At 39.4% G+C, this 16,897-nt stretch overlaps 1 protein-coding gene across 1 annotated transcript in view; it reads right to left on the reverse strand.

Annotated features, from left to right (window-relative positions):
- Positions 1-16,897, reverse strand: part of pappa2 (pappalysin 2) — a gene marked incomplete at its 3' end in the record, with an annotated part of 75,989 nt that overhangs the window by 47,455 nt on the left and 11,637 nt on the right. The window contains exons 5-9 of the mRNA XM_042428109.1: positions 7,813-7,961; positions 4,645-4,784; positions 4,222-4,375; positions 3,188-3,380; positions 1,949-2,082 (exon numbers count right to left, since the gene is read on the reverse strand). Coding sequence (XP_042284043.1) covers positions 1,949-2,082; positions 3,188-3,380; positions 4,222-4,375; positions 4,645-4,784; positions 7,813-7,961 — 770 coding nt within the window. The remainder of the gene's footprint in view (positions 1-1,948; positions 2,083-3,187; positions 3,381-4,221; positions 4,376-4,644; positions 4,785-7,812; positions 7,962-16,897) is intronic.

Consider the following 16,897-nt stretch of genomic DNA (forward strand, 5'->3'; position numbering starts at 1 on the left):
TCTATCAGATTATTACTTTGGCTGCAGCCACAACTCATTTCCTCCACAGGTATCATACATTCAGTCAGTTTAGAAATGTGACATTAGCTTTTCAGTCACTCTTTACGGGAATGGACTTTACCCTCCATTCCCTCTCCCTACTCTGTCATTCGTGGCAGTACAATAAGCAATGTGACGCACCTTTAAAAGCTTACTTTAAACGTCCTTATTTTGATTAAAACCCACTTTAATGCTTGACGCAGCACATAAACCAGTTTAATCCCTCTCAACAGGGGAACAAGCTCTGGTTCCCTCCCTCAGCCTGAAAACTGACTCAAACCCATCAAGGCTGTGGCAAAGTTAACATTTGGAGGAGATGTAAACTGACAATTTGCCAACAGTTCTAGCCAACAGTGTTTTGCCATTAAACTTATGTTTTGTGTTGCCAACTATGATATCCACATTGAATTTGCCCAATTTCCTCATTCCCGTTCCCTGCTGAAGGCGATATTGCCCATCTCCGCTGGCTGACAAAGTGACCCCAAGCATCATGGTCTTTAGAAGTGGGAAAGAGTGAAAAGGGAGCCAGGGAAGCCAGCAGACTGGCTGTCTCCTCAGCTATGTGCATACCACTGTTTAGAGTAAGACTGTAATTGACTCTTTATCATCATTATGATCCCGCAGCGAAAGAAAGGGAGCCGTAATCCCCCCTGTTCCTGCTCGCTGCTTGTTTTCAGAGCATAAATTCCAGCAGAGGATTTCCACATATTTGGGTAGAGTTTCCACGGAAGAGATGGAAAGTGGTATTATGTTAGTAAGTTCATTCGTTCTTTTTTTCTGTATTTCTCCATTATTTCTGTCCTTTTTTTTTCTTTCTTCCTTAATTTCTTGTTTGCTTCCTTGTGTTTTGTTTTTTTTTTCCTCTTTCTTGTTTCTTTCCCCTCACCCTACATGTCACGTCAAAGGAAACTGGGCTTCTCCAGAAATTATGATTGGAATAACAAGGACCATGTGCTTACATGAAGCGTAATGTTTCAAAGTACAGTGCTACAGGATACACTTTTTTTTTTGGCTTTTTTGTTTATGACGGAGGTTCAGTGTTTGAACAGCACCCAGACATTACCCAGAGTAGACGCTTTCCCTAATAATCCTTGTTCTCGCTTTGGCTAAAACAAGACAGAGACAGAGAGAGGTCTGTAGCTGAGGGCAATTATCATTTAATGATTTTCTGCTTTTTCCTCTTCCAGGAGCCATTAGCCTTGCACGCACCTGAAATTTACAGGGAAGAGACGTGTGTGTGTGTGTTTGTGTTCGTGTGTGTGTGTGTGTGTGTGTGTCTTTGGTGAGGAGGGGGTTGATCTCCTCTGTGGAAACAAGAGACAGAAGTAGAACTCAAGGACACAAACTCAAACCTGAAACCACCATGTTCTTTCCTGTCAATAATTATTGACAGAAGAGAAGGTATCAGGGGAAGAACTCAACTCTACAACAGTCTACTGTAGATTTTTAGTAGGAAAGATTGTTTAAAACAACAATTCGCTATCTCACTACTACCATTTTTCAGTTCAAGTTTATTTATTTGGATAAATTCAAATAGAAAAATAATTCATTCGGATTAAGTGACTAAAAAGATCTTTTCTCATGGTGAAGACTGAACTGAATGTGTTAATAATTTATGTGAGACTTTACATGCAGCTCCAACAATCATCTTCTCATCTTCCACAAGAACAATATGTCATCACCACATCTGTGCTGCAGACTGTAAAGAATCTTATTCATGTGTTATATTGTTTACGTGACTAGAAGAGAGGTGCAGTAAGTAGTAACACAAGTATAACAAATTCTGTTTGTGTGTTGTAACAAGTACAAGGCTACGATTCTGAAACACTACCCTAGTGTATACAGTATTCATCCTCTTTTTAAATACACACAGACATATACAAACACACACAGCAATTATTTGACTGACCGACGGCCTCCTCAGGTGTCCAGTAGCCTGACGTGTCACAGATGCGAGGTGAGGAAGCCTCGTAGGCGTACTGGTGGAAAACGCCGTCTTTCTCACACTCTCCACAGCTGACACCAGACACATGGAAGGAGGAACTAGCGTAAGAGAAAACAGAGCTGCTGTTCGTGAAATAGCACAGACGCTGTGGCTTTTACTTATCACAACAAGGCAGATGGGTGTCACTTTTAATACCAGAACTTCAGTAATGCTGGACCGATCTGTTTTGTATTTTTACCCTAAATGGATGAAACAGGAAAGCTGAAGGAGACCCAGAATGAGATAGAGAGACACAAGAAAAGGAATTTCAGTTTGATGACTGGTAGAGGAGGTTATGTGAGGCTGCAGTGACAACAGTATCGCAATATGTGACAATGTGCCATCTCATTTCAAAGGCTCCAACCGGGTTGAGGAATGCAGCCTTCTTCTGTCCAAATGTGGGGATATAAACCAGTTGTATTGACTGTCCCATAAGTCAGTTAATTGTTCAGGTGATCTTTGTCAACTTATAAAGTTAGACCACATCATTTTTTACCATGTGTTTGTCTTCAGGTGGTCGTCATGCACTGGTAAATACAAATACATGAACAAGGCCAATTAAAAAAGTTATTGGAAGGTATAACCAGGCATTAGTACTGCTGATTATTGTTATTAGCAACCTGAATATGTTTTTAATCACCAGTTATTACAAATAAATTGGCCGTTACACTTTCCGCCTGTCGTCCAGCATGTAATTAAACTTTATGTCACCATTCATACTGTAAACTTATCACTGCTATACCACTTTGTAGTCCATTTGGAGGCAGATTTCTGCTGACAAATCTTTAAGTTTAAATGTAATTCACTTGTTTACTTGTGTGAGAGTAAGGAGGCAAAACATGCAACTCACTGCTTTGAATTTTATCACTCATGACAACTGTAATCCTTTGCTAATTATCCACTGCACGAGTCTAATTTTTGCTATACATGCCATTCATGCTGTCTTGCTTCTGAGAACGAAAGTGCCTCAATCACAGCGAAAAGCAGTCAGAGGACAAGGAGAACATATTTTTCCTATGATATGGGTTTGAGGTTTGACATGTATTTATACACCATAGTTGTCCCAATTAGGATTGGTATTAAGATGAAAAAATTAAGTGCAGAAAAAAGACAAAACTCAATTTGGTGTATTTCTTAAAAAGAGAAATAATGAGGCATTTGTACCTTTGATAGAGTGGTCCCCTTACAGGTGGCAGCCAATAGATAGAGACAGAATCTGGGCTCTGGTCAGTCACTATGGGGGCCAGAGGGATGGGGGTAGGTTGACGTTCCATCAGCCAGTTTTGGTAGAACAAGTCCAGGTAACAGTGCATCCTGGCCACTTGGTTGGGAGTGAAATGGTTGGTGCAGTTGTCATCTGATGTGGTGCAATGAAATAGAACAAAGCCCAGTTAATGGATCAGGATCAAACTCTAACCTTCATCTAACTGCACTGCTAATTACATGGCTGGAAATAATTACTGCAGCTTTATTTCAAACATCTGAAGGGAGGAGGTAAGATAACACCATGTGAACACAACAGTAATGTCCTTAATTAACCTTTTTGAGCAACTAAATCAGGTAACATTCAGGACTAATAGTTCATTAATTATTTTTTTTAAAATGACTAAAACAATCACATAGTTTTGCTCTGATGACACAAAGAAACATGGATGGTGATGTAGATGCAGGGTGTCTTGAGGTAGATTCATATTTCTTGTGGTAAGCTGAAGAAAAAGTGCAGATGATGTTTGTCACAAACTGTCATTCTGATCTGGTTTACCTGTGTTTTGTGTGCAAAACCTGTTTTAGTGGTACTGTTACGTCCATTATTAATTCCAAAAGGAAATTAAAATGTTACAGTAGCCACTTGACATTATTTTAGGTAGCTTTAGGTAGTTGCTTGTATTGCTGTGTATATAGATTAAAGACTCATGACAGGCTATAACCAAGAACCATGTGTTTATATTCCTACTGGATTTAGTCTTACACAAATACAGCACTGTTTCTAATAATGTATAGTATGTTACACAGTATGTCTTCTATCATCGGTATCCTGCAAACGTTTATCTCTACAATGTCAGCTTTTCAGGAATAAAGGAGGGATTAGTTCATTTTCTTCTTTTACTGTATGTTCTAAATGATTTGGCCTGCTCTGTGGTTCATTAATGATTTTTCAACATGTTTGAAGCAAAGTAAAGAATGTTCATTCGCTGTACCTGTGTAACTCATGTAATTGTTATAAGGTGTGTCCTGGTACGTGGTGACTCCACAGGTGTCGTTGACAGCTCCGGGATCATGGCAGACCTTGGATTTGGGTGTTGGGGCAGTGTCAGCACACAGATCTCCTGTCTCCATGGATGGGGTGGTCTCCTGCAAGTACACATGACAGTACTACTAGCAAATGAACACAGGAGGACTGAAAAGCTCAATCCAGGTAGGCACGTCTACAGACAGCAAATGAAGAAGTTTTTGCTTAACTTATATATCATCTTGAAGAATTGAAAGTTATTCATGTGAAGCATGTTGCAAGTATAGACATAATGGTTGAAGAGGTACAATTTACCACATAAAGTAACCTGGTACAATATACAATAAGTCACATTAACTATCATCAAGAGGAGACGATTGAACAGTCCTACCTGACATGGGTCATCACAGGATTCCCGCTCGCTCACCCCCTTGAAGACATGGTACAGTCCAAAGATGTGACCCATCTCATGGATCATAGTGTTGTGGTGACCAACTGTACCAAAGTATGATGGGTTGAGCACCATCCCGCCTGAGGATAAAAAATACAATTTGTAGTATGAGGTGTAATATTATTACTATCTGGATATTTGTGTCTTTTGATAAGTCAGTCAGACACAGTAAATATATTTCAAGTGACTGAAAAGTCACAAGATACATGTACCACACTGTCACTTTCTTTCATTCCACCACTTTGACAGATAATATAGCAAACTGTCCTTCTACAGGTGAACCTGTTTATTGTCCTTTAGCAAGTCAATAAATCCCCAACAGGAAACATGAAACCATGTTCAGACCAGTTACCCAAATTTTTTGCAAAATTTCAGGAGCATCCAACAAAACAAGCGATCACAAAAAATGTGACACTGTTGTGAAAGTTCAGATTCTAACTACCAGCTACTGTATGTGTCTATTCAACTCCATTTTCACTCTCTGCCACCACAGCAAGCTGGCATTTCCTAAAGAGAAACAGACCACCATAGTAAAAAGACTAAGCACTGTGACATTTAAAAACCAATTAGGAATGGAGTAAAACTTTAGTACTTTAAACCAAAAACAGGAAACAGAATATGGTAAGGTGGTTACGGGTGGATATGAGCCATTTTTGCCTGCTTTTGCCTCATTTTCCTAAAAACCGACAGCTACCACCACTGTCTTCCTTGTTCAGATGAAAGTGGATGGTCTTGGTGCCTGCTCCTGCACTTCTCTGAATGGAAAAATAATTATGTTATTATGTGTTTTCTGCAGGCTTAAACATGGATTAAACTATTCATTTTACTATAGAAAAATTACAAGTCTAATTAAAAATCTAAAACCAAATAAAAATTAAAATAATTAACATGGTATCCCAATGCTGGTCATTTTAATATCATGGTTTTGGGGCTATGATGAATTCTTACAAAAATGGCTTTTAAGTGGAGATACAAGTTTTCTGCAGCATGCTGATAATCGCAGAATCAAGAACAGACATGACAGTTATTGGTTTTCTAATTAGAAACAGTGTGTTCAGTGGTGAAGACATTGAACAATGAAGACATTACATATGAAGAAACTAAACAACAGGGCCTCCGGAGACGTCTTGTCATCCACTAACTTGTTTTTAAACAGGGACAGATGCTGAGCAACTGCAACAAATGTAATGTGGAAGACATTCAGTTAAACACTGAATTCAAAAGAATTAGAGTTTAATTCTAAAATATAACATAAAGTCCCTATTTAAATCATTATTTAAAGCCCAGAAATATACAGCAAATATAAATGTTGTAATTATCTGTTTATCTGAGGACACCACAAAAAGGACATTTTTACCTCAAAATGGATATAAGCAGTTTATAGTGAACAAAAGCTGTCAGTTTTTATGTTATATTCATTACACAGCATAATAATTTATACACCCTGTGTGCATAGACAGCTGTTCAGATTTTGCTTCCCTTGCCTGAGATGTCCAGCTCCTCCAGTGGTGCTCTGAGCAAATACACCTACGTCTATACTCAGCTTTAAACAAATATGGTTTGGCAAAGATGTATTTTTTTCCTTTTTTTCAAAGTAGTTAGAAAAATCTTTTGAATGTAGATATCTAGATGGAACTTCTATTTAGAAATAGAAATGATAGAAAAGTCAGTTAAACATAAAGATGCATCAAACTCAGTGGTCAATGGCTAAATGCCGCTGTAAATATCAACTTTTCTGTTTAACAGTGCATTTGTTTGGCTTTGATTATGCTGTCTGAGCATTTTGGATAATTTTTTGCTCATTTCTAAAAAGTAAATGTCTTTTGAAGACAGCTGAAATTAAATTTTGCCATTTGATGTGTATTGTGGACATAAAAATTCACCTGTGTTTTGCCTATAAGTACTACAGCTTACAATTATTTTCATTGAATCAACCAGTCAACCATTTTTATTACTTCATTATCAGTTTAGTCTATTAAATTAGATATCATTAGTATAAACTAATTAATTGTCTATCAATCATAAAATCAATCGACTAATCATTTCATCACTAGTTTGTGTAGGGTGAATAAAACAAGACAGAACTTTCATTGCTGAATGTGCTCTTTCTTCAACTTAAACGTACACAGTATTCACTAAGTGTACATAACTGGTGGTGAATAATAATCCCATTTGTCATCTAATCAGCCTGGTTTTTTGATGCAGGGAATTCACTAAGGTGCTGGGAATGTTATAGGGTTTTTTGTGCGTGTTGATGCAATAGAATCAAGAAGTTCATGCCGATAATCGCAGAATTAATTCATGCTATAAACATTTAGTCCAGCCACACCCCACTGATGCTCTACTGGGTAGAGACATGATGGAGCACAGATTGCTAGAGTACAGGAAAGGCACTGACATTTTTTTTGAGAACGGCTTGGTCAGAGAGATGTCAGTTTCTGACTTTCCATCATCATATCACAACAGAAACAGAGATTGCGTTTACTCTCCAGTTCAAGCAATTATGACTGACTGACTTGGGATATGATGAGTTCTACTCTATGTACCTCACATGCCCCTCCACACACCACTGTTGTACAGAGGTCTGTGTCAAGAAGTACATTTGCCCCATGTGTCTCCTTCTCACTACTTTGTACTGGCACAAAAAGAAGAAAGTTCATAAATAAATAAAGAACAGCTGGCAAGTAAGCATGGGTGGCAACAACGGTACAGAGCCCACACTGGCATTTGTTTGTTTGGTTGTTGTTGGGTTGATTAGCCTTTTCCAGTGGAAAGGGGCCTAATGATTGGAAGAGGAAAGAGGCAATGTGCCGGGAAAAATCTCTGCCAGCTCGAATTGTTCTCCCCATCTCATTTGGATACCGCCAAAGCAGACAACAAAGGATGGAGTGCAAGAGAAGAGAGGAAAGGACGGCTAAAAAGAGAAAGAGAAATAAGGTGAAAGAAAGAAGAAAATAAGAATGACAAAACTGGAGGAAGAAAGAGAGAAGAAAAAAGAGAAAGATAAAAAAATGAAAAACTATAAAGATAGACAACAAACTACAAGGAATAAAGGCAGAAGCAAGAAATGAGGAGAGTTGTACAGTAGTTTGACGTAATTTGACTTACCTTGATGAGTGAGAGCCTCCTTTGCCCACGGCCAGGTTGCAGCTCCAGCCAGCTCTTCACGCATCGAGTTGCTTGCAAAGAAAACATTGAGTGTGTCAGTGCCACTCAGGTGTAGCTCCTCCTTCAGCTCCTTCACACTCATATAGGCCCTGCAGAGGTGGGAAAAGAGAAAACATTGGAAAGCTAAATATATGTGGCTGTTCACCTAAAATTGTTTTTAAAAATAAACCTGGCTACACTACACCAGCTACAGTATAGTGAGTAAAAATATTTTCAGTCCGTGAATATACGGACCTTAAAATAAAAAGGCATTTACAACATATTTTGCTCAAAGTTCACTTAAATAAAAGGAGCCATAATCATAAAACATAGTGTATGCTAAAGGGTTGTAATGTCTACGTTCATATCACTGAAACAGAACTGAAACAAGAAGTCAATTTCTCAAAACATGGTGCACTGAAAAAAAATACATTTTTAAAAATGGACTTGTTGACTGTCTTACTGAAACTTGGACAAGTACTCTCAGTGTGTTTGAGAGCTTGGTTCCTGACATATTTAGCCTAGCTTAGCACTAATAGCGTAGAAAACAGCTATCCTCCACCAAGATTTTAAAAAGACAAATATGCTTTTTGACAGCTCCAAAAATGTCTAATTCATATACTGAATATTTTTAGTTAGCAAGCTAGTTACTAATGCTTCTACAAATCATAGCTTTTCTTCAGTTAGCTTGAAAAGGTTAGCTAGAAAAGTGCCCAAAGCCAACAGCTGGTTAGGACTTCTCAGATTCTGCATGCAGTCACTGGGCCAAACTGTTGTCAGTATGCTCCAATTAGTTCATACTCAAACCACAATGAGTGTAACCACATTGTCTAGTTTTCTTCTTACCACAAAAACCTACACACCCATACAGGTGTTTTCACTTATGCCTCATTAGGACTGTGTGGGCTTGCACAGCCCTAAGATAGGCATCTCTCTTGTTCATTTTGTAGAACTTAACCTTAAAGGGTTTAAGGTGTAAGTTTGTCAGCTTAAATATAACTAGTTAAACAACAACACCAATATTTCATCTCAATACATGCTGTTTGTGACCTAAAATAATTCCTAGCATTGATATGGCTTCTCCTAATTTCAACTTGAGCAGAAGTCTATCAGCCAAAGTGAGCATTAGCTAGCATAAGGATAGCTAGCTCGCTTTGTGCTTCCAGTGTTTGTGCCTTTAAAAGGTATACTATCTATTTTTACTAAATATTTCCTAAAAAATAATGTACAGACTCATACAAAAGTAATCCCTCTTATGACCCACTAGAAGTGTGTGGCAGTGTTTTTATCTGCAGAGAGCCTGCCCTTTGCCTGTATTTTCTTATTTTCTTATTATTTTGCTGTGTTCGGGACACTTCTGGGTGTCAATCTTTGGGCAGTGGGTGTGTAGCCCCCAGCCAATAGCAGCACGCATGTGTGAGGTCGAGACTCATAGTGTAGTGACCAAGTTACATCGCTGTCTGCTCTCCGTCTCTGTGTCATGGATGTATAAAGAGCTGCAGGTCTGTGTGTCTGCTTGACCGAGGGTGGGGCTGAGCTACACACACGCAGAGCAGAGAGGCCACAGCGGACAGGATGAAGCTCTGCATTCACACTAAATCCTGTAATGTAGCATCTTCCCACAGGGTTGTGCAGAGGTATAGGTGTGTTTATTTGTGCTTTAGATCGTAACCGCCTTGAAACAATCAGAAAATAACATTTTATTTATCTGATTCACGGCTTTGTTCTCGCCAGCGCCGCTGGTACTCTTCATTCACTCTCTAGCTCACTCGCCCGCTGCTGCTCTCTCTCTGTCTCTCTCGCTTGCTCGCTGGTTGAGCCGGGGAGGAGGGGCCAACTTTGAATGCTGTGTGTTTACCAACACCAATCGACAAATCCTGCATACTATACCTTTACGTCCAACCTAGGCTAAACACGTTTTGGACCAATCAATAGTGGATGCACAGGGATCTCATCTAACCCCTGGTAAGCTATTTCCCCATATGTTATTGCTATTTTAACCATAGACAATTGACCTTATGGATTCTGCACAATGTGAATGCAATTAGGTGTTGTGAGAGTGGTAGTTAGGACTTGTACACTCAGCATAGGTCAGCTCTTCAGAAGAGGTAAATTTGTTTCAATCTATCAACATCTGTCTTTGGCACATATGTAACTTCCAAATCATAATTGTTTGAATTGGTCAGGGTACTTCAAACCGCTGACCCCCACAGTCTACAACCTCCCACGTCTTTCTCTCTCTTCCTGTCTCTCTGTAACTGTGATAAATTGGGCTGGAGGCACTATGATGTGTGAAACCCACTTTGTTTTCCCTCGGCTGCGGAGATGTCACATGTCATTTTTCTCCTTTGCTTTCATAGCTGGAAAGCTTTTGCACCTATCACCGTTAGGACCCGCCGGGTCTGAGAGCTTTGCAGTGAGATCTCCCTGACTGCCCAATGCTTGCATGCCAGACAGTTCAGGCTATTAGCTGAGCCTTCTGTGGTTTTCTGGAGCATTACAACTGCCTGATGAAAAAAAACATCGGTCTGCATATAGGACTATGTGTATGCATTTCTTTGCATTTGCTTTATGTGCAGGGTAATAAATAAATATTAACAGTCCTCCACTGGTGCATCAGTATAGCGTTTGGTCAAATCAGTTCATATATATATAGAAGTACATTTTGTTATATGCATGAATCATACGTATATAATTTTGTTTGTAAAGTCTTGTTTTCTTTCATCTCGCACATGCAAAGCTTTGGATTTAAGTGTTTTTTTGATGATTATAACGTAATGGTTTATTGTTTCATGTTGTATTTCCTTAGCAGGGAGTTAGGGTTTTATGTGATTGATCAAATTCAGCTGTGGGGCTAACTTTGTTAAAATTACTAAGCCATACTTTAATCTTTACCTCAGTCACTTCAAGTGTATTTGGATGATTTGTTTTATGTTGCTTTCTTAAAAAAGAAGTTAAGGTTTATGCCTTTGATCAGGCTCAGCTGTGGAGGAAAATTTATTAATATTGCTTAACCATGCTTCAATCTTAAAAGGCTTAAAAGTGCTGTTTTTTCATCAGAAATATAATTTATATAATTGCTCGTTAAAAATACCCTCCAGGTTTGGCTCAGTGTTGCTTACATTGTTCCAACAGCCTGGAGGTTAGACAGGTGAGCTTGTGACTGTAAGATCTCAGCTTCCTGCTGGGAAGAGTATGGATGAAACAAGTCAAAACCTAATACAGGGGTATTCAATTAAAATTCAAAGAGGTCCAGTTAGAGGAAATTTCCTCATGTAAAGGTCCGGAACATCATAATGTCTAACTTGCATTATGATTCAGTGCCACATATGTTGAAGAAGCTTAGCAGTCATATCAACATCTGTATGTATTCAACAACAGACTGTCAAATCAAATAAAGAAAGTACAATTCAATAATATTTCACGAGCTGCATTTAAAAATAATTCATTTTAGAAAAATGTAAAAAAAAAAAAGAAGTGTAGCTTGAGTTTCCCTTTTCTTCTTTTTTGTGAAGTCCATTTCACATCTTAACAGTCTCAACCCATTTAATAATAAACAATCTCAACACATCTTAACAATTGAACAGCTTTAACACCTCTTTTTCTCTTTCTTTTCCCTCTCACATCCCATTCCCCCACTTTTTCTTGTTCAGTGAGAGAAGTGAGCTCTAGCTTGTCCTGCCAGGATTTTAAACTGAAATGTGTTGGGATTCTGGTGGATCGATCATATTGGGCTCTTAGATCATTTATTTTCTGTTCCCTCGGTTTCGGATTTGAGTCGTTATGTTTGCTTAAAAGATTTGTGCTTTGTCTCAAAGTGGCGCTTCACAATCACCACAGTCTTGGAACATATGAGACATGCTGGTTTTGAACTGTCCGTGGGAAGCCTGAACATGTAAGAGTCTGTCCATTCTTGATTAAAAGCTCTGTTTTCGCTGTCTACTTTTCTGTTTTTTTTTTCTGTAAAGGCTACAAAAGCTGCTCCAGTTCAAATAGAAACACTCCGTTAAAATGTAATAATTCTCAATAATTTATCATTTATACATCTGGAGAGTCTGTGTCCGCCTATTAGTGACCTCGGACCTGGTACATGGCTGGACCGTGTATGAAATGCTAGAGGGCTTTTAATATGAAATGAGTGATACAGGAAGTGGCGACACGTGGTGACCAAGCCCCCACGAGGTGTGCCGGCTTTAACTGAGGCCAGTTTGACATAGGGTCTTTTACAATACCAAGTACACCAGGTTCGGACTTGGCAGGTTTGACTTTGGAGTACAAACTTCCGAGGACGGGAGGACGCAGTACGATCTTTCTGCGATTGGAACAGCAGTGTTCTTGCTGACAGCAGCAGCTCAGCTTCAACACAACTACCTGACTGTACTGTGACAAAATAATCTCTACTCAAAGCTCCACTAACACTTTTTATCTCACAAAAAAATAACCTCATTGACAGAGAGATGCAGTAAATTGTTATTCAGTCTGTAATGTAGCTATAATAAAATAAAATCCAAACTGTTATGTAGCTTAATAAAATAAAAAGAAATTTAATATAGACTGATCTGTTCATTATAATACATTTATGTTTATTAAAATGTGGTGTATCTGTATATATAGAGCCTCAGAGGCAGCACTGTTGTTCTGTCCAGTAAAAACATGAAGCTTCACTTTACATTCAGACAAACTAATGTGGCAGTTATTAATTGTAAGATTTCATCTGTGAGACCAACATTTATTGTCTAAAAGGAATTATATCATATATGAAAATGCTGCAGAGACGTTAGAGCCAGAGGTAAATCACCAAAGAGCTGCACAGATCAGTTCATCGGATCATATTTTCCCCAGGCTGACGACATGTCGACCTGCCGATCATCTCAAGAGTGGGGCTACAGCAGGTGGATAGTGCCAACATAGGATTATAAGGAGAAGGTGCAGTAAACCCTTCCATCACCACCAAACCATGTGGAGTTTCGAATGAGACTGATTGGGACTGCAGACGAGAGACTGACGGCGATGTTAAGGCGAGTGTATGGAGGGAACGGCTACCGGCGGTGGGGTGACAGCTGCATATATCATAATCTACTGTATGAAAATACACCTGCAATGTACATTTGAACTTGTTGGTTTAAAACCATGTGATACACGTCATCTTCATGTACATCACCTGGTTACCATCAGACCTGGACATCACCAGCATTTTGGATGTTTGTTTCTATGTAAGTTTAAGTTTATTTGTAAAAGCATAAAACAGAAAAATAAATAATAATAGTTAAAGTGCAATAAACATACATATTTAGATGTCGGGGAGGAGGTTAATTTAAGGCCAGTCCGTGTAGGTAAGTTTTTACTTTGGCTCTTAAGATTGCTCACTGAGGTTGCCTCTTTAATTTCTGCTGGTAGGGTGTTCCAGATTTTGGGTGTAGACTATATGCTGTTGTTGTAAGAAGTCGTGAGTTCAGATTTAGGCTTTTTAAATATATTTTATATGCTATTTGACATTATTTCCTACCACAACTCTAAAATAGTTTTAATACAGTTACTATCAAGTTAATTGTTAAGTGTAAATTACCCCAATACAGTGTGATTCATGTGTGTAAAGTTTGCATTTGTAAATATATTTGTTATATTGCTTTAATTTTTTTTTCACCATGAACATGGAAGTGATAGTAAGTTGCACTGGTGACAGCACACAGATCCTGTCACACAACAGTTTCCTTAGGTAGGTCATCGTGACACTATCCACTAGCCATACAGGGATTAGGCTGCTAGCAGCTGAGATGACACTGGTCTCACCTGGCCAGTGGCTCCTCACATCTCCGAAAATGTCGGAGCAAATTTCCAAATAGGCATTATTTGGATAAACTGACCACATATTGGGATCTGAAGGGTTACTTTCTCTCCTGAAATTACAACAGCTTAATCTCCATCATTGTTGCCATTGGTCACTTTTGGCCAACCAATGGTGTAGTTCCATCACTCAGTGAGTCAGGGACAGAAATTTGCCTTTCTAGGGCTGGCCCCGCTATTGCGATACAGCCAAAAAGAACAAAGTAATCCCCATCCTGCCACACACTACTGTCAAAGTATCATTAAGTGAGGCACTTCACCTTTGAATTGGTCCAAAGGTGTCGCTCAGCAGCCAAGAGCCCTGCATGTGTGTAATCCTCCCCCAACTGCAGTCCCTCCCTGAGTGCATGTGTTGTTCTGTAAATATGAATGTGTTTTCTCAGGCACTTTGCCTGCCTAAATAAGGTTTAAGATTTAAGATGCTTCAGGGAAACCCTGCTCTCACTACATTACTGAAGCTGAGTTCAGTCGAGGCTGTGTGCAGTATCCATCATCCTAGGCTATGCAATTGCAAGTGACAGAAAGTTGACCACTAAAGAGTTGACTCTTCAACTTCAGAGACTCAGAAGATGTCTCAATGGAAGTCTAAATCCAACCTGGCAAAAATAATAAATGGCTCTACATGATTGAGGTGAAAACCTTGGTTATGAATTTAGAAAATTACCATTTGTGGGCAAGTCAAACACTGTGCGAATCAACAGCAGAGTCAGCACTAGCACTGTCACCATGTAAAACTTAAGCGGCGTGTCCATTTAAAATATTATTGTTGACAAGTCAGTTACTTTGAACTTTACTGAATCGGAGCACAGACTCTAAAAATATCACACCAACAGCCAAAACTTTTAACATATTATATACTCTACTGAGCACTTCTGCCTTTGTACAATGTTGCATGTTGAAATAAAGTAAATACAAAGCATCTACAATCCAAACATTTGCTCCACAGGTCTTGATAAATGCAGTGCTAGGAGAAGATACCAGCACACAAAGTCATTTTTGCATGAGCGGAGAGTGCTTCAATGCAGGAGCGTACTGAGAACCAGTCATCCACAGCGAGCACTCACCAGTCGTGTTTGCATGCAACAGCAATCTTTCAAATTTAGACAGGCATGCTACGGCGGGGTCAAGGAAGAGGCTGCGATTAACAGTTCACTAAACCCCTCCCCTAAACAGCAATAATCCAATCATAGCTTAGCGACTGTAACTAGGAGTGGCAGGTCTGTCAAGCTTTGGCTTTTTCAATAGCATGGTGTACGTGGGACTGTGGTGCGATACTCAATTTTATGTTCTCGTTTTAAAACAAAGCAGCTGTAAACAATAAAAAGTCAGCTGGAAATAGCATTATAATAGCACAACCCATGGAGCTTTTGTTAGCTTAATTAGTGAGTAAGCTACAGCTGATAAAATGTGCTAGTGACAGTTGTTCATTCAGCTGGCAAAATTACAGGTTAGGAGGTTTGCAGGTTAGAATTGAGAAGCTGCTTTTTTTTTTTTTTACACCTCTACCTGAAATCAAGGACCCATTGTTTCAAAAAGAATTCTGAGTGGTAAATCTGCTGTTTTTCACGTAAACTGTGCTGTAAACTGTGTTGCGCTGTAAAATATGTGCTGTACTTGCTTGACATGCTTAGCAACAATACCTAAAGGGGGTACTATGCTCACTGGAGTATAAAGCATAATGCAGGCATTAGGCTAAAGACATCAATGGATCAATTGTGAGGCAGGATTGTCTCAACTAGCTCATTCAGATGTAGAGCAGTGTTCACTGTTCTGGGAAACACTCTCAGTATTGCTTTTTTATTAGTGAATAAAACAAGACCACAATAAAACTTGATCAGAATAAAATTTGATCTGAAATAACCACATCATGCATGAGATTCACATGCACGTAAAGCGTCAAACAAGGTTGGAACAGGATTGCTCTGTCAGGGGAGTTGCCTGGAGCTGTTTGCACACAAGTGCTCTGTCCAGGATTTGCTAACATTTTTTGGTCAGCAAATCCTGGACATGTGTCTCAGCATAAATGGACATGATGTCCCCCAACTCCCCATCACTCCCTCTCCACCCTCGCCTCTCTCTCCATCTTTCCTGCTCACTTTTCTTTATTGTGATGCCAGAATCTGCAGTGTACCTGGCCATTGCTCTAGAACTGGCTCTTGACAACAAATTTGTGTCGTGACAGCAGCTGGCTTCAAAAACCTCTGGCCCCGTACTGGCCAGCAGCAGCTGCACACATATAGGGTCCCACAATCTGAATACCTGGCCAAGAGCTCAGAGAGAATGAGGGGGGGGATATCAAAAACCCAGATCCCAAACATAAAACTGGTTCAGTATTCTACAAATGCCAGTGAAATGTCATCCTCACATTAATTCTCTCTCTGCTTGAGAAAGATGCAAGTTGGGATCCAGGGACACACACGCACACATGCATGCATGCATGTCCAAGCACTCAAACACACAAGCATTTTCAACAAGCTGGGGTCAAGACCTTTCCAGAAGAAGACCTACACGACAGTTAGTCCCCTAGGCCCAGTTTTTATGACACTCTAGTCTCCCGTGTATTGGCTGTTCATGTTGTTTTAAGTGGAGGGTCAGAAGCTTATAGACGGGAACTCTGGCAAAAGTAACTGCAGAAGTTACATCACTGTGTAGAAGCACACACTGTGACTTTAGAGTTTAGCTTTCAAATTCAGACTAGCAGAGACCTTATTTATGAAAGTCTCTCATGCAGAAAAAAAAAAAGCACAAAACCAGATCAAATCCAAAGCCGTGATTTATAAAAGCATGCTCACATCAAAATCAACACATCACATTGATCTCTCCAATTCTCTGTCATATATCAAGCTAAAACTGATTCCCATTATTACCCAAAGGTAAGTGTGGTGGAAACATTTTCATTTGGTTCTTTGGAATATTCTTTGCAATAACCATCAAATTAAATCTAGAATAAATCACAGAGCATTTTGTATAATTGAGCCCAAAGGACCAGACCTCTTAATAACGGTGTGTTTCTGCAAAACAACAAAGCAGAGTGTTGTCTGCTGTCCAATTTTTTTCATTAGTGTCCATCTCCTCTCTGCAGGGTAGCGAGCTCAGGCTGAGACAGGGAACATCTGACCATAACAACTACCAAACCACATTTTTTTCCTGCCTGTCTCTGTCTGTCCCACCAAACTCATGACAGGGCAACATAAATTAACAT

Source organism: Thunnus maccoyii, chromosome 12, assembly GCF_910596095.1.
Source record: "Thunnus maccoyii chromosome 12, fThuMac1.1, whole genome shotgun sequence".
Classification (NCBI taxonomy): Eukaryota; Metazoa; Chordata; class Actinopteri; order Scombriformes; family Scombridae; genus Thunnus; species Thunnus maccoyii.